This window comes from Eumetopias jubatus, unplaced genomic scaffold (assembly GCF_037043125.1).
Source record: "Eumetopias jubatus isolate StellerSeaLion01/CBP00866 unplaced genomic scaffold, mEumJub1_p1.0 scaffold_13, whole genome shotgun sequence".
NCBI classification, from domain to species: Eukaryota; Metazoa; Chordata; class Mammalia; order Carnivora; family Otariidae; genus Eumetopias; species Eumetopias jubatus.
In genome coordinates, this window is record NW_028274819.1 from 5498296 (window position 1) to 5516051 (window position 17756).

A 17756-nucleotide genomic window follows, 5' to 3' on the forward strand; every position below is an offset into this window, starting at 1 on the left:
GCACCAGCCTCCTTGCTAGGCTCCCTGCCTCTCCTCTAGCCAGTTTTTACAGGCCTAAAGCAAACCCCACCTCCAGTGACTGCCTCTGCACTAAGGAAAGACACCCCCCACCTCCCATGGCCTATAAGACCTACACCGTCTGGCCCCTGCCTGCCTCTCTAACTCAACTCCATCTTCCGTTCCCCTAACCCCTTAGTTTCTGGTCAATCTGGTCTTCCCTCTGTCACTACAACAAGTTCATTTCCACCTCTGGGATTTTGACTTTATAATTGCCCTTGCCTGGAATGTCGTTCCCCTCCTTTCTGGCCAGGAGGGCGCCCGTTCACTCTGTATCTCTTCGGCTGAGAGGTTCCTGCTCAGGGGGCTCTCCCTTGATGCCTTTGTTTGCTGTGGTCACTGCATCATTCCTCACACCCAGCATGGTGCCTGGCACAAAGTTAGGCTCCCAAAGAGAAACAGGATTTAGTGATGGCCCAGTCCTGTAAAGAAGATCTCTAAAAGAATACCTCCAATTAAGCTGGCAAGAGCTATACTGTAAGGAGGTGGGTGCTCAGAAGAAGAGGGTCAGGGGAAGGGTTGGAGAAGAGTCAGGGAGGGCAGGGGACAGATGGGGAAAGTCTTGACCTTGACACTGTGTGTGGGCAAGCATGAGTGAGGCTGGGGGTGAGGACTGACATGTGCCCAGAGCCGGGAGTGCCAGTTCCCTCCTGCTGGGGCCTCCTAGGCTTTGAAGATCCAGGAGGATAAGCTTGGGGGCTTCCCTGGCCTCCCCAGGGTTGTCCGGATTGACGGGGAGAAACTTCTGCCTAACATGGACAGCTACCTCTCTTGGGGTCTGGGGCTTAGACGGTGCCAGGCTCTGGCTGGGATGCCACAAGTTGACTTTGTTCACTCACTCACTCATCCAACAGTATTTGTGGAGCTCCTACTACATGCTAGGCACTGGTGCTTGGCCTTGGGGATCCAACACAGGGAGAGACAAACAGTGAGCTTACAGGCAAAATACACATAATAATAACCACTGACATTTATTGTGTTCTCAGTATGTGCAGGGCACTGTTGCTAGAGCCCAGATGATCTGATTTAATGCTCAAAACATCCTTATGAGGCAGGTGACAAGTTATTGTAAGAGCCAGGAGGGGCGCCTGGTGGCTCAGTCGGTTATGCAGGGAGCAGGGTGGGGGATGGGGGACACTCATCTGCTCAGGTCGTGGCACCCAGCCCCAGGACCGGCTCCGTCCTCCTTGTGGTCTGCTTGTCCCTCTCCCTCTCCCTCTGCCCCTCCCTCTGCTTATGCACACACTCTCTCTAAAATAAATAAATAAGGGGCGCCGGCGTGGCTCAGCCGTTAAGCGTCTGCCGTCGGCTCAGGTCATGATCCCGGAGTCCTGGAATCGAGCCCCGCATCGGGCTCCCTGCTTCGCGGGAAGCCTGCCTCTCCCTCTGCCACTCCCCCTGCTTGTGTTCCTTCTCTCGTTGTCTCTGTCAAATAAATAAAATCTTAATCAATCAATCAATCAATAAAATCTTTAAAAAAAAAGAGCCAGGAGCCTTCTCAGGTGAAGTCAGGGAAACCTCCAAAGAAGGGCGTTTTTGCCAGAGCCAGAAGGATGGGAGGGAAACAGCTTTTGTTCGGGGCATGGAAAAGAGTTTTTCGGGCATGTGGAACAGGAAGTTAAATGCGAAGGCCCTGAGGGAGGAAAGGGCTCTAGTATCCAGGAGGCTTCCAAGGCCCTTGGCTCCCAGGCACCGGCCCAGAATTCCGGGCCGGGCTTCCACACAGCTGGCTCCGCCCGACCCACTTTCCGGAGCAGCGCCTCTCCTTGGAACCCTCCGGAAAGTCACGCAGTCCCCGCACTGCCCCGGGGCCACTGTCTCCCTTTCCGCCTCAGACAGAGCCTTAGCCCGGCCTGGGCTCCCGCCTGTGGCCCCACGCGGGCCAGGCCCCGCCCCGCCCCGCCCCGCCCCGGCCCCGGCCCCGCCCCGCCCCGGCCCCGGCCCCGCCCCGCCCCGGCCCCCGCCCCGGCCCGGCCCGCCCCCGCCTCCGTGGCGTCCTGCACCCGGTCGTCTCTAGCGCGCGTGCGCCCCGGCGCCCCCGGCTCCGCCTGGCGCTGGAACCGTCTGCGTTCGCACAGAGAGCGTTTGTTTCTTGGCGCCTGGGCCCCGCCTGTGAGTGTCCGAAGTGTGGTCTCGTAGCCCCCCGGGCCTCATGCTGTGGCCAGTGGTACTTGCTGTGTCGGGGAGAGGGAGGATGTGTGTGGAAAAGACCTGGGGTCAAATGCTAGTGCCACTTCCTACTGCCCAGGCTGGCTGCCCCAGCCAAATTCCTTCACCTTTTTGAGCCTTGCCTTTCTTTTGCTTGCCCTCCAGCCTGACCTCACGAGATTGCTTTGAGAATTAAGGGAGACGCTGTGTGTGCAGTGGTGGCCTGGGAGAAATGGCTTTCTGAGTGGCTGTCACACGTGAAGTATGTGGGCCTCCCTTGCATCTCCCTCTAGCCATCCTCTCTGGCCTCTTTTCCCTCCTTTCTCCCCTCTCCCTTTCTCTCTCTTTCCTTTTCTGGCTCTTTTGGGGTGTTTTCTGTGTCTGTGTCTCTTTCTGCTTCTGTCCTTCTGTCTTGCCATCCTAGCACTCTCAGGACACACGCTGGGGGGACGGCAGCTGGACCTTCCTGCCCCCTGTAACTCTCCGGAATCGGCCGGTGGCGGAGGCAGAAGCTGGGTGACAGCGCCAGGCCGAGAGCCAACCCAGGTGCTCCTGACCTGGGGTGCCTGCTCTGCCTGTTTCTGCCCACCTGGGGGTCAGTGCTGAGCTTTCCTTCTGGGCCTGGGCACCTGGAAAGGCGGACGTAGGATGGGTCTCCCCAGCCAGTAAGTGGCAGGCCTGCTCTGCTGCTGGCCTTCCAAATGGCACTTAGCACAGAGCTGGCCTGGGAGGGAAGGGGGGAGCTAGGATTGTTCCTCCCCACCAAGGCGAGTTACACGTACATACATATGCTGCAAATGAAATGCGGGGAAGAATTTCACAATTAAAAAAAGAAGAACATTTCAAGATGGCGATAGAGCATTAAGCTGAGTGTGGGGTCCTTCTGAGTGCAGGGCCCTGTAATGCTATGGGTCACTTACCTATGAGTTAGGTCCTGCCTCCCCCTCCCATAACACCCACCTTTCATTATGCTCAGTAAATGTCCTTACCCCATCATTCCTGGAACGGATGAAGCGGGAGGTTGAGCTAGCGAAGGCCAGCCCCACCCTCAGGGAGTTGGAGGAGCCATGCTCAGCAGGGCATGGGAGAGCTGGGGTAAAGGCTGTAGGCCCTGGCCTAGTGTTCGCATACATCCCAGCTGGGCCACTGACTCTAGAGCCCTTGCTTCACCTCTCTGAGCCTTGGCTTCGTCATCTGTGGAATGAAGGCACCTGCCTCCTGGGCTGGCATGTGAATGAAATGTCATTACGTGTACACAGAGAGCCTAGGGAGCCAGGTGCGTAGGACTGAGTCTGGGGCCAGCCTTAAGGTTGGTTTTACTAGCCAAGGCACTTCAGCTAAGTTCAATATCCATAAGTCAGTGCCTCACCTTTATTTTTTTAAAAAGATTTATTTGAGAGAGAGAGAGAGAGAGAGAGAGCATGAGTGGGGGGGGAGGGGCAGAGGGACAAGCAGACTCCCTGCTCAGTGGGGAGCCCGCTTCGGGGCTTTGATCCCAGGATCCCGAGATCATGACCTGAGCCGAAGGGAGACGCTTAACCAACTGAGCCACCGCAGCGCCTCAGGTGCCCGCCGCTTTTACTATACTGTTGTTGCCTACAAAAGGCACAGAATGTACGGGTTATTCCATTTTGGGTGGAAGGGAAATGGGAAGGGCTTTTGGAGGAAGAGGTTTGAAGGAAAATGTTCATAGTTGTAGTGAGGGTAGCACATCCTAAACACAGCAAGCCAGGGGCGCCTGAGTGGCTCTGTCGGTTGAGCGTTTGCCTTCGGCTCAGATCATGATCCCGGGGTCCTGGGATCGAGCCCCGCATTGGGCTCCCCGCTGAGCGGGGAGTCCGCTTCTCTCTCTGCCCCTCACCCCGCTCGTGCTCTCTCTCAAATAAATAGATACTTAAAAACAAACCCAAAGAAAACCACAGCAAGCCTGGGGACCACAAATGTGTCATTCAAGTCCTCTTAGAAGCACCTACCATGTGCCATTTTACAAATGCCAGTGGCAGGATGAGTTTACTGAGTTTGGATATGACCCTGGAGGATTACTTAAGATTTTTCTGTGCGCCTTAGAAAGATTCATTCATAGCTGAATGCAGGTTAGATTGGATAAAGCCCCCATCCCACCCCCAAAGAGGCTGGTAGCATGAGCACAAGAAAGAAGCGTAAAGTTGTATGAGGTAATGGAAAAAGTGAGTTTTGAGAAGGTGGCAACAGACTGCACTGGGGAAGGATGGGCCTCTGGGGATCCGAGCTACTGGGAACATCACCTATTAGGTGCTAAGCTCTGCACCAGCTGCTGGGGATGATGTGGGGAGCAGCACAGACTGATCTCTGTCCTCATGGAGCTTCCCGCTAGCTGGGGAGAGGACCTTAGCGTCCTAAAAGGCAGTGGGGTACCGTGGGAGCATAGGGCTAGTCTTGAAGAGGGTGGGAGATGGTTTCCCGGAGGAAAGCAACAAGTAAACTGAGGCGGGGGTACTTAGCAGAGGAAATAGCAAAGGCCCAGAGAGGGTGGGACTCAAAAAAAAGGTAGGTATGGGGCGCCTGGGTGGCTCAGTTGGTTAAGCGACTGCCTTCGGCTCAGGTCATGATCCCGGATGGATAAGTCTGGGATCGAGTCCCACATCAGGTTCCCGGCTCAGCGGGGAGTCTGCTTCTCCCTCTGACCCTCTCCCCTCTCATGCTGTTTCTCTCTCTCAAATAAATAAAATCTTTTTTTTTTAAAAAAAAAAAGGTAAGTATGGGTGGAGAGGAGTAGGAGAGGCAAATGGTGAGTGAGGAAGCTTGAGGCCTTTGTCCTGAGAAACACACTAATGGGTTTTAAGCAAAGTAGTCAAATCTGTCTTTTAAAGAAAAATGTTCTGGCTGCCATCATGGAGGACAGGGGTTGGACTGGAGGCTGGGAGGCACTCAGGGCTCTTGCTGTGGTCAAGGTTCCAGACAATGGTGGCTTTGAGTAGGGTGGCAGAGATGAGGTAACCGAGAGGCAGATGGGTTTCTGAGATAGTTAGGGTGCAAAACTGACCCTCTTCCTTCCTTCCCTGGCAACATCCACACACCACCACATCCATATCCATCCTCAAGAAGCCAACACGAAATCAACTAACTCCTGAGACCCTGCCCGTTTCTAGAACGGGCAGAGCTGGAGATGGTCCTTCACTGTCAGCCTTGGGAGGAGGATGGGCAGGGATTCCCCACTCCCGTGAAGGCAGTGGTGGAAGCCTACTCAGGACCTCCCAGATGGGAGATCAGCTCTCCTGAGACGCTGCCGTCAGGGCTGAGGTGGTAGTTGGCTGGCAGTACCTCGCACACCGATCTAATGGCTGCAAGCTTATACTCAACAAGCCAAGTGATGAGAAGCAGCAAGATGTGGTAGGACAAATGCTGACTGGAGCCTGCCTGTCTGGTCCAGACCTTGCTCAGTGACCTTGAGCAGGCACTGTCAACGGGCCTGTTTTGCAGCTTTAGCGGATGGAGGTTGGCCTTGAATCTCCAGGGATGGCAATATTAGAAATCCCCAGGCTTTCTCAGCACAGCACCATGGGAGGGGGATGGGGACTTCAGGGAATCAGGTAATCACATTTGTACACCCATTAAAAAGTTCACCTTAATCAAGTAAAATGCATGATGTTTCCAGAAGTAACGCTTTTTGACATAAAAAAAAAAAAAGGCAAGGCTAGTACAGACATGTGGCAGTTCTGCTGCTTCTGCTCAGAGGAATGAAGCAGGCAACCCTTAGCCTTGGCCTCCAGCACCAGAGCCTGCATGACCTTCTGACACTCTCACGCACACACACACCAAGGCAGAAAAGGTTTTGTTTTTGTTTCAGTTTTTAAAGCCTTTTTATTAAAAAAAAAAAAGAAAAAAAAAAAGAAAAAAAAACCCACCCAGAACCCAAAACCCAAATCAAAATATTTCCCATTGGAGGCTACTTCTTTTTTTGTCTTTTAAAAATTTTATTACACAAATATCTCCCATTCCCATGTGTCAGAGGAAAGATGTCCTTGCTCTTTCTAAAACCAATAGTGGAGAACGTTTAGAAAACGAAAGTCCAACTAGCTTCCCTCCTTCCCCGGCCCAAAACAACCCCAATGTGTCAACTGAGATAGCAGGACTTGCCCCCTTAATGCTTACATTTAATTTAAAATTTTTAGCACAACATTGGAGATTGACTCTAAATCAGCAACAAAAAATATATATTTACAATTTCTCCGAAAAACAGAAACAAAAACAAAAAACACAACCAAACCCTTTAAACATAGTGACTTTAGGAGTTTTATTTATGGAGCAGTTATTTTTTTAATCACCAAGTGATTTTATATTATATATATATAAATTTTCTTCCTTTCCTTTGTGGTTTTTCGCCCCGGTGCTTGGAAAGATGGAGGCGGGGTGTCTGGCCCTGCGGTCTGAGGAGGGCAGGCTCTCCTGGCAAGGCCACAACTCAGAGCAGGCTGCAGGAAATGTGACGGGACTCCCGGGATCCTCCGTCCCCAGAGACATTTCTTTCCTCCACGCGGACCAACCCTCACCTCTAAAAACCATTTCCCCCCCTCACAGTCCTAGAGAAAAAGGAAACCCAACAAGGGCATATGGTCCATCTGTTGCCACTCCTGGGCTCCCTTTCCTGCTGACCAATTTACGTGCGCGGTAAAAATGCTTGTTTTTCCAAACCAAAAACAAACGAAAATAAAAACCCCCTCCCCCCTCCCAACCAAACCATCAGCTTGGAAATTTCTGTGGATGAAATGTCCCAAAGTCAGAGGCACTCTCCCGGCACAATCCCTGCTCTGAAGGGGTCTCTCCACCTCCCCTTTTATAAAAAGACAACAAAACGAAACAATCTTTTCAGTACTTTCCACAGGAGCAACCAAAAAAAGGCAGGAAGCTTCCAATTATAGGTCATTAACAATAATATTAATAAGGTTTTTGCTCAATACCCAGGGTTCTTTACAGAGAAGTTCCCCTAACTGAGGCACTCTGGAATAAGTCACTGGCATTTCCTCAAAGTTTCAGCCCCAGGTCACTGGGGCCTGGAGACCAATGGAAGGGGCAGAGGGTCACGGGAGCAGACTGCTGCTTTTAAGGTGCAGCCAAGAGAATCAGCAGATTGGAAGAAACAGACACAATGCCACCCCTTACCAGGACCCAGTTTTCTTAGGAGGCCAGTCAATGCCAGGGTCAAAGCTGGGCTAGGTGGCAAAGAGGGATCCCCTCTGCCTCTATTGCTTTGGAAGTGGCAAGTGTGCAGTTGGCGTCTCTCCTCAGGGTGGCTCACACTTCAGACCCCTGGTGCCTGGGCTCCTTCCCCTCCCCCCGGAGGGTTTCAGGAGGAGGAGAGCCTGAGACTGGGCTGCAGGAAAGGGGCCAGGAAGGGAAGGGGCTGGAGGACGAGAAGGCGGGGCAAGGTTGTGCTATCGCTATCCTCACAGATGGGGAGCAGAGTGCAAATCCGCGTCTATCACTTATAAGCTCTTGCCACAGGCTGCTGCTATTGAGCATCTCCTCACACACTTAAATATTGACCCAAAAGAAATTCCGACCTTTCTTTCCTTTCCTTTTTTTTTCTTTTTCTTTTTTTTTTTTTAAAGTGCAAAAAGCTCTCTGCTGCCCTAGAGAGAGGATCTTTGGACAGGCCGTTCAATGCAAAGTAAAAGGGGGCAGCTGATGGGGCTCAACATAGGGCGGTGGAGTGGGAGACACCATGCTCCCCTCCCTCCCTCCCTCCACACACACGTGTAATACACTCAGCCACACACACAGAGGCACATGCACACCCCCTTCCACGGCTACAGGCAGAGGGCAGGTGACTGGCTTCAAAGCAGGACCCCCCCCCCCCGCCACAAGGTGCCAGATCAGTGAGCCACTGGGGCTAAACACGGGCTGGGCTCTGGGGCCTACACTACATCGGAGGCCCAGAGCCTGCTGGGAGGCAGGTGGGGAGCCAAGTTCTCTGCTCTCCCCAACTTGGGGAGATCAGCTGCTCCCTCTGAGGACACATATCCTGGGAAAGCCCTGTCCAGGCAGGAAGGAGGAACATGTGGAAAGGGCAGCGGGAGGCTAAAGAGGGAGGGGAACAAGGAGATGGTGCCTGTCTCAGAATCTGCCTAGGAAGCAATAAAATGGGGGTGTCCCTGGGGTACACAGTTCCAGCTCCTCTGAAGAGCTTCAACCCCAATAAGTGCAACAAGGACCTCATAGAGACTAGCAGGCAAGTCTGGGGTGGGGTAACCTCATTACGTGAACTACCACGAGCATCGGACAGGATCAAGCTAAAGGAAGAGGGAGAGCATGGACACAGATGAGAGGTTTTATACACCTCAACAGCACCAGTATGATCGGCATGGGTCTGGCCTTCCTGGGGCTGCTGGCCCCTCCTGCATAAGCCGGGAGAGTGTGGTGGAGGAGAGACACGCACTGGACACCACAAGGAGAACCTGGCCACGGAGACAGGGCCGCTTTCTTCCCTGGAAATTTGCTCAGAACCAGGCACGGCTGGGGACCATGGATGGGGAAAAGGGCCCCCGGGCCCCGCACAGATGATGGTTGCACAGACACCCCAAACTGAGAGCCCGGCCTCCTGGCCGGTGAGTGAGCAGGCGGGCGGGCAGGTGAGCAAGCGAGCAGGCACCTTGACAGCACGCAGCCTGTGCTTTCCCCTTGGATTCGGATCAATTTGCTACTCCCTTCTCCTCAGGAGGGAGAGGAGCAGGCAGGTAAGCCTGGTGTCTACCACCCTCTCTGCCCGGCCTGTAGGGAAGGGCTCAAGGGACAAGAGAGCAGAGAGGGAGTGTGACGCTGGCCTCAGAGCCCGTGCAGGGTCGGGGAGAGAGGCTCTCCTGGCTGGGGAGTCAGGGGAAGATCGGTTTCCTGTTCAGTCTGGGCTGCGTGTGTTTTAGCTGATCTTCTGTATCAGCTTCTCGTCAGACAGGCAGTAGAGACTGTTGATGGACAAGTCTGAGATGAAGTGCTCGCAGGCTTTTCGAGTGATCTGCTTGCATCCTCGAAGGTCGATCAAGGTGACATTGGCGATGCGCCGTAGGTAGATCAGGGTCTGGTCTGTCAATTTATTGCAACCTGTGAGGACAGTGAGCATGAGGACAATGCTGTGTACACACAGCCAAAGGAGCCTGCCTCCGCCACCCAGTTCCCCAGCTCTTTCCCTTAAAATGCTAAGCAAAAGCCCTCTTTGTCTCATAACTACCTGTCTCAGAGACCAGAAGTGCCCCCTGATGCCTCACTCCCTGCTCCGCAAGGTTGACCAAAATGCAGCGGGCAATGGCCACGCCCTCAGGCACCTGACAACTACCTGAGGCCTCCATCCCCCAATCAGTGAAGAGAGAGAAATCCGTGTCCTTTTCCAGATATGAGGAAACAATTTAATTCGGTTCAAACAAACCCAGGTCCTCTGTTTTACTGGTCAAGCTCCAGGGAGGGCTGAGCCCTTCAGGAGGCACGGGGCACTGTCCTTCATGAAACGTCACAGCGGCGTACCTGCCATGTTGAGCTCTGTGAGGGAGTAGCGAGTGGAAGACCCAACAGCGGTGAGCAGATTGGAGGACTGATCTGTCAGGTGGCTGCAGTGACTGAGGTCGAGTCGAGAAAGGAGGGGCATGTGACGAATGATGAGGCGAAGCGTGGCGTCCGTGATGTCAAGGCCTGCCAGCCGGAAGTCAGTCATGTTCCGGAGCTTGCTGCGATTGTCCTGACCTGCACAGGCAAGGAAAGAGCCTAGGTCAAAACTCTTACCTCTAGTCCAGCTCCAAAGCTGCAGGCAGCTTCAGCTCCTTCCTAGCCAGGCCTCCTTGCAGGGGTTAAGCAGAACTGCCCACACCCAGCCCTGCCTGCAGGGAGTGAGCGGGGTGTGGGGGCAGTTTCTAGGAAACCAGACACGTTTTCTTTCTTCCCAGCTGCTAGATTATGCCTCATTTACACAGCGAAAGGGTATGTGTGGAACGCTCCACCCCTCTCCACACTCCCACACTTTTCCAGGCCATAACTCAAACAGCTTTTAATGTCCCACCTCAACCATGCAGACTTCCTGGACTTCCTCACGATTACACTATCTGGGTCCCAAACTCCAGTACCCCCTATGTCGATTCCCTCCTTTGCCTGCAGGCAGGGAGATGGCTGTAAATAGCTAACCTGTGCTTATATACAGCCCATCACTCTGTTCTCCATTTGCACTCATCCACAGCATCATTTCGGATACTTCCTTAGTTTCTGAGACAAAGTTTGTCAAAAGACAAAGCTACCCTAAGATGAAGACGGAGAGGTCAGGCCCAGAGCATACCTGGTTTATCAGCCGGTGGAGTCAGCAAGTCCCGAATTTGAGGGTCCTTGATTCCTACTGCCCACCGAAGATCAAGGGTCCTGAGAAGGGGGCAGCTGGAGGTGCTGAGGGCAGACACTGCAGACCAGGAACAGCCTGCTAGGAGGAGGTCTTTCAGTCCTACAACGGAAGAAACCAACCTTACACTCGATTACATTTTCCAGCTTTGGTGGTAAAACCAATTGCTTAGCTCCTACCAGGGTAATATAGTGTGAGTGACTTCCTGTCTTCCTAAGACCTCAAAATGCTGAGGGGAAGAAGGCATTCTAAGGGGCCAATCATGGCAGTATCATATTCAAATCTCTGCAGTGGCTGTGCCAACAAGATTCATTGTCTTTGCTGTCCGGGTGATGACTGACTAGTCCAGTTAGTCTGGAGTGGTGCCTTGGGGACTGGCAGTTAGAGGGCCCTGGGTGAAGCCCTTGCTAATAAGCAGGATGATGACAATGGCATGGGACTGCTGCCCGATATTGCCCTAAAGCAATTTTATTTATTTTTAAGATTTCATTTATTTATTTGACAGAGAGAGAGAGCACAAGCAGAGGGAGAGGGACAAGTAGGCTCTTCACTGAGCAGAGAGCCTGACGCAGGACTCGATCCCAGGACCCCAAGATCATGGCCTGAGCTGAAGGCATTCGCTCAACCGACTGAGCCACCCAGGCACCCTGCCCTGAAGCAATGTAAAGCAGCACTGCCTACAGCCAGCCTTCCCTGCCTGCTCACCTGGCAGCCTGTTGACGAGCCATGTCAGTTGTTTCTTGGAGATGTTGGTCCAACTGAGGTCAAGGCTGACTGGCTGCCTCTTGATGATACCACTGAGAGCCTGGGGTACAATAGCCTTACACCTACTCAAGTCAATTTTTGTCCAAAGTCTCTTGTCGCAGCACCTGTGATAGAAGGAGAGAGAACTAGCCATCAATAACCCAGTACCCCTTGTCAGAGGAGCTCCCATCAAAGGGTGCTGTGGGCTTCTGGGAGAAGCAGAGCCTGCGGAGAGCCACCCTGCTACTTAGGCTCTTCTACAAGCAGACGAGTACCACGCCCTGGGTTTTTTGTTTTGTTTTGTTTTTTTGTTTTGCCTCAGAGAAAAGGGCTTGTCTTTTACTGCAACCCTACAGGGTAAGTAGTGGATAACTTGACCAGTTCACCAATTTACTCTGGAAGGGCTGAGAACACAATTGTTAGGAACACACAGCAAACAATATACTATAACCCCTCATTTGTATTAAAATATGGCTCCCACCAAAGCTGGTAGAAGGAAGTATTAAAAATTTTAATTTCTTCTTACTGCCTGAAGACTTAGGCTTGCCTCCATTCTCTCCCTTGTCAGTCAAACCCAGCTGCCCGGGTGATGCAGGGCATTCCTCGGCACATATACAATCCAACCTGCCTTAAGCTGTACAAAGAGCCCATTACTGTATCAGACCAAAAGAGGCTCTTTATCATCAGGCCAGGAGAGTCTTCTCCCTGTCTTGGGTTTCTTCAGTGCTATCTTTTTATTTTCTGCTCCAGTCCAGACCAGAACTGGAAAGGAAAGGCCTGCCTTTCCACTGCAATCTACAGTCCACAGGCCACAAATAGCACTGTAACATGCAGGCTTCTGTTTAATATTTTACAGCCCCTGCCCCCAAGCCTGGCTCAGAGTCTGGTCAGCAGGGGAAGGGGAGACAGCACATAATACGAGTCTTATGTGACTTGGCCTGGAAACTGAGAGATAGAGCCAGGCAGGCCCACTAGCCCTACAAAGAGAAAATATTAGGACACTTTAGGTAGATCACATATTAATTCAGATTTGGGAAATAAACTCGCGTTTGCAAAGAATGAGGTCTTTATTTAAAGACTGAAAATATTTCACCAATGGCACATGAGACTTGTATGGCAAAAACAAGCTGCTTATGATAGAGCAGTGAATCTCTGACTTTAACATGTATCAGAAGCCCCTGGAAAACGTGTTTAAAAACAGATTGCCTGGCCCCACCCCCAAAGGTTCTGACCCAGAAGTACTGAAACAGGCCCTGAGAATCTGCATCTCTAACAAGATCCCAGGTAATGCCAGTGGTCCACCAGTGGTCTGAGCATCACATTTTGAGAACTACTATAACTGGGCTTGACCCAGATACAAAGGATATGATAGGTCCTAGGGTCTAGGAGCCAAAGGAAAAATTAATGCCCTATGGAAACGTTTGTTCATCATCTCGAGGGACTTTCCCCCCCTAAGTGTCTTACTGTTGAGCTTGAGAAGGAACGGTAGGTCTCATTAGGAAGGATGAATAAGTCTCAGGAAGCTTCAAAACTGGACTCTGCTTCCTGGAGAAAGGAATTCTGGTCCAGATTTAGGGCATAAGAACAAAAACTGGAAAACTGTGAACACATTCACATTTTGAAAAGCATGTCCACCTCTTTTGGCAGATGGAGAGGTAACTGAGGCAGGAGCTTAAGAGCGGTCATCTGTGTCACCAGCAACAGGGGTGACTGGCACAGCACAGGCTCTTCAACAACTGTGTGATGAGTACAGGTGACTTGAGGGGGGAAAACTAATGACTAAAGTTTTAGCACAAACTGTACAAATACATCCCCTAAATCAATTTCATATATCCAGTAAAGAGAAACAGGAAAATATGGAGCAGGGAGAGGAAGCAAAGGGCCAAATTTCCCTGAGGACACCTGTAGGCACAAATGGCCACATCTTTAACAGGACCCACTATGTAGGGAACAGACTGAGTTGATTCAGTCCTTGGGGACCCAGCAAGCCTCCAGATGCCAAGACGCATGCAGTTCTCATATGGAAAACCTGCCACCTACTCCCGTACCCCTATTCCTGATCCCTGTATCCCTGCTCACCATTTATACCACGTCTTGCACACTCGCATACATTCACAAAGTTCTCTGCGGCTGAGGTAGCGGAAGACAGACATCCAGACCTCCCGCTGCATCCAGCTTTCGTCTCCATCCTGAGCCCAACTGCCCCGGCCATTCAGCCTGGCTGCACCCCCCTCCTCTGCACTGTCATCTTCCTCCTCCTCCTCCTCCTCTTCCTCCTCCTCTCCCCCCAGCCCCTCCTCATCCCCACGCTGGGGGGTTCGGGCTGGGCAGTGCTGCACTAGCACACGGGGGGAATGGCGAAGGTTGGCAGAGGAGGCCGTGATGGCCTGCAGCTTGGGCACAATGGAGGTCCCGTGGAGCTCTTTGGTGGGCCTCTGCAGCGTGACAGTGAGGTACGATCCCCGGATCTTGGCTTTCTCAACTTCAGACAGCTCCTTTTTGCCGCTGGGATTGTTCTCCTTTTCCCGTACCATGGTGCGCTCTGTGGCCTGCAGCCGCAGCAACTGCCGCCGTTTGAAGCGCTCATCGCGGCTGGCACTGTGGTGGTCGCTGGGGCCAGCCCCAGGGGATGACCGAGTCACCATACCCCGGGGGGAGACTGGGTCATGGATGAGCTGCAGCATGGAAGTGGGTGAGTGAGGCGGGGGCGTGAGGGGCTCGTCGCAGCTCCGCAGGGGCCGCAGGACTTTGGCTTGCACGGCTTCTTCATCACTCTCTTCCATTTTCCGCTTCTGCAAAACAGGCCCGCAAAAGCCCCGTCAGCGCCTTTTTCCAAAACCCTCTAAATTTACGTGAGCCTCACGGTTGCTCTCAGGAGACTCGAAAGAAGACAGATCGCCGCTCTTCTATGCTGAAAGGGGTACCTGCAGGCTACAGGGTGGTCACTTCCTCAGAGTCTACAATCTGCCGGATTGGCAACGGAGCTCAAGTCTGTGCTGGAGAAAGCTGATTACAGAATAAACCCTTAAAATAGGTCACTTGGGAAATCTACCTGTGACACAGAGGTTTGTGTCCAAGTATAGAGGAGTGAGATCCAAATTTGGGCTGCATGATTCCACAGCCCACCTTATGCATCTCTTGCCCCAAATTTTGGGATTATAATTCCCTGGATAAAGATATCCTTTAAAGAGGCCACAACTTTACCCCTATGCAATCTGACCATTTTTCATTGTCTCTAATTTAGCTCCTTCACCCTGGAGATGCTTCTGATGGTAGATGCTCGTGGTAGAAGAAAAGCAGCATACAGATGCCGTTTCAACTAGGACACAGAATCTGACAGCAGTAAACACCACTTTAGCTCCACCAGTGTCTGAGCTGGACTCTACCAGGTTGCTGCTTCCACTTCGTACCCCACCCTATCCCTAGAGAGCAACTGTATGGGAGTTAAAGCAGAGAATGAGAACCTCTGTGAGGAACTGCAATGCTTCAGAGGCATCTGCGCTGGATGAAGAAGAGGAAACTGGGTTGGGTTCAGTGAAGCCAGCGTTCCACAAAGGCCCACAACCTCATCCTAGGCCACTTTTCTCTTCCTGGAGCCCACTGTGACTTTGCCGTGATGACGCTGAACCAGTGTTCCACTAGGGACCAGTGAGTAGCGGTTCAAACTTTCCTCAAGGAGACAGTTTCCGTCCCTCAGCAACAAGCCCCGCTCCCTGTCTATACCTTCTCAGAGCACTATGGTTGGAAGAGAATGACCACCTTTTGGGTGCCGGCTTTTACAATGCAAGAAGGTAACCCTAAAACACAGCATCTGTCAGCCCATCTGTTACAGGAGGGAGGCAAACACCCACCACTACCCCCTCTGCCACTGCTGCCAATGAGAAAAATGTAAAAGCTTCCAGTGTAACAACTTGAGGTAAGGAGAACTTCAGCACTAGTCAACTCTAAATCCCTGCACTCCCAAGATAGACTGAAAATTCAACTACCTCAGTGTCCAAGTGGGAAGAAATAGAAAGAAGACAAGGAAACTTGTCTCTACTCCTGTGCAATGGACCCAGGGGAGACCACCGGGGTCTGGATGGCTGCCACTAGGCCAACTGCCTCCTCCGCATGTGCCCTCAACAGGCCTTGTTCTTGCTGGTCTGAGTAACCAGAGTCCTTTTGGCCCTTTAGCATTACCCACCGGGCCAGCAACCTCCACTACTCAGGGCCAAGGTCATGGCACTGGTCCCCCTGCAGGGAGGGGCTACCTCTGTAGGACATGTTTGGGCACATGGGCAGGACTTTCTGCAAGGCCACAAAGGTGAAGAGGACAAAAATGTGAGCCTGCTTAACTGGAAATTCCAGCACACCACTGTACTTACCTACTGCCTCAGGTCACTGCCTGCCTTCTAGTTTCATTCCTCAGGAGCAACTGTGCTCACCTCACTGCCCTCCTCAAACAACCCAGCTGTGCTACCTCTTTTTTAGGGTCCCAGAGTGTAAAAGGACCTCAGCAATTTGCAGACTCCAAGTGGAACAGTATTCAGTAATAAAAAAAAAACCCCAAACATTAAAAACTCAAACAAAAGAAAAAAAATAATTAACCAAAGAGAGGAAAGAGGTATCATACACAATACAAAATAATCTCTGTGGGTCAGAAAAACCATGTGAATAAAGCTGCAAAGGCAAACGTATTCTAACCATCCCCCAAGCCCAGCGTTTCCTTTCTTCTCCAGTGCAGTCTGGAAAAAGCTCCCTTACCTGGGCTTTCTCCGAGCTGTCCTCCTGGTAGCACTTTGGACACTCCCAGCAATTTGGCAATTCCTCATTAAGCAGCCCTTCTCCATCCATCTAGAGTAAGACAGGGATATTAAAAATCTATCTCATTAAAAACAAACAAAACGAAATGAAACAAACCCCAGCCCTTTTTTAAGATTTAATTTTTTGAGAGAGCGAGCGAGCGCACAAGCACGGGGAGCCACAGGCAGAGGGTAAGCAGGTTCCCCACTGAGCAGGGAGCCCGATGCGGGACTCGATCCCAGGACCCTGGGATTATGACCCTAGCCGAAGGCAGACGCTTAACCAACTGAGCCACCCAGGCGCCCCCACCCCAGCCTGTTTCTTAAGGCTCCTTTATCACACAGTAACAGCCATGTGGTTGGGAAGACCATGGAAGTTACCTATTCGTAAACACGTTGACCCATAGGGGAGGAAAAACCCAGCCACTGGGAGACTGGCCACCCTCACTCTTGGTTACTTGATCAAAGTTAGATTCCATGAGGAGATTCCCAAGAGTCTGGGTCAATGTGGGGTCTCTCCTGACATACAGATGTATATATTTATCTCTTCTAACACATTTATTTTCCTGAAAGTTTCCTGCCACTTTGCAAAAGGAACTGACTACACAATTCAGAAGGTGCCAGACCTCATCTCGATTGTGAAGCACAGTAATTATGACTGCTTGGGTTCAGACACTAATGGCCTGGTCTCTGTGACAGTGTTCTCAACTCTAAAGTGGGGATAAATAACAATTCCTATCTTACAGGGTTATAGTGAGGATTAAATAAATTACCTGTTAAGTGTTTAGGAAAATGCTTAGCATATAGTAAGCACTTTATCAACATGGAGATGATACCATCTTATTGATCCTAAGATGCATAGTTTTTCACATTTGAATATTTCTAAAATTGGGCGGCTTCTCACAATTAACAGTATCTTACAATCACTGTCAGCCAGATGGCAGTCATGATATAGTTGTCACCCTTGGAAAAATCAACAAAACACCAGCACCGATGCCTTTTAAATTGAAAGAAATATGAAGAAATAGGGTAGACCGGACTTCACAGGGCTGTCTTCAAGATGTAAACAAGAGGGGTGCCTGGGTAGTTAGTCAGTTAAGCATCTGACTCTTGATTTTGGCTCAGGTCATGATCTCAGGCTCGTGCTCACATTGGGCTCCGCGCTCAGTGGCGAGTCTGCTTGAGATTCTCTCTCTCTCTGCCCCTTCCCCCACTCACGTGTTCTTACTCTTAAATAAATAGATTTTTAATAAAAAGATGTAAACAAGAGAATGCATGTAAAACAGTGGTTCCCCAGGTGCCTGCGTGGCTCAGCTGGTTAAGGGCCGACTCTTGATTTTGGCCGGGGTCATGTCCACAGGGTTGAGAGATGGAGCCCTGCATCAGGCTATGAGCTGGTAGTAGAACCTGCTTAAGATTCTCTCTCCCTCTGTCCTTCCCCTCCTCCCTCTCAGAATCAATCAATCAATCAATCAATCAATCAATCAATCAGTGGTTCTCTACCCCAGCTAAACATCAGTATCATTTAAGGAGCTTCCGTAACACACTTAGGCCCAGGGTCCATGCTTAAAGAGTGGACATGACTTCTTAAAGACTGCATCGACTTCCTTATTACCTTAAGAGGCCCTCAAGTGGTACCAAGCCTGATACAGACTGAAAACTCATTAAACATTAGCTGA

The 17756-nt window shown here is 51.4% G+C and overlaps 1 protein-coding gene across 2 annotated transcripts in view; it reads right to left on the reverse strand.

Moving 5' to 3' along the window:
* Positions 1–6453: 6453 nt before the first annotated feature.
* KDM2A (lysine demethylase 2A) overlaps positions 6454–17756 on the reverse strand; it is a 108570-nt gene continuing 97267 nt past the window's right edge. For both annotated transcript variants that reach the window (XM_028118477.2, XM_088017876.1), the window contains exons 15-20: positions 16040–16129; positions 13376–14088; positions 11258–11421; positions 10496–10654; positions 9697–9912; positions 6454–9279 (exon numbers count right to left, since the gene is read on the reverse strand). In XM_028118477.2, coding sequence (XP_027974278.1) covers positions 9098–9279; positions 9697–9912; positions 10496–10654; positions 11258–11421; positions 13376–14088; positions 16040–16129 — 1524 coding nt within the window. In that variant the 3' untranslated portion in view covers positions 6454–9097. The remainder of the gene's footprint in view (positions 9280–9696; positions 9913–10495; positions 10655–11257; positions 11422–13375; positions 14089–16039; positions 16130–17756) is intronic.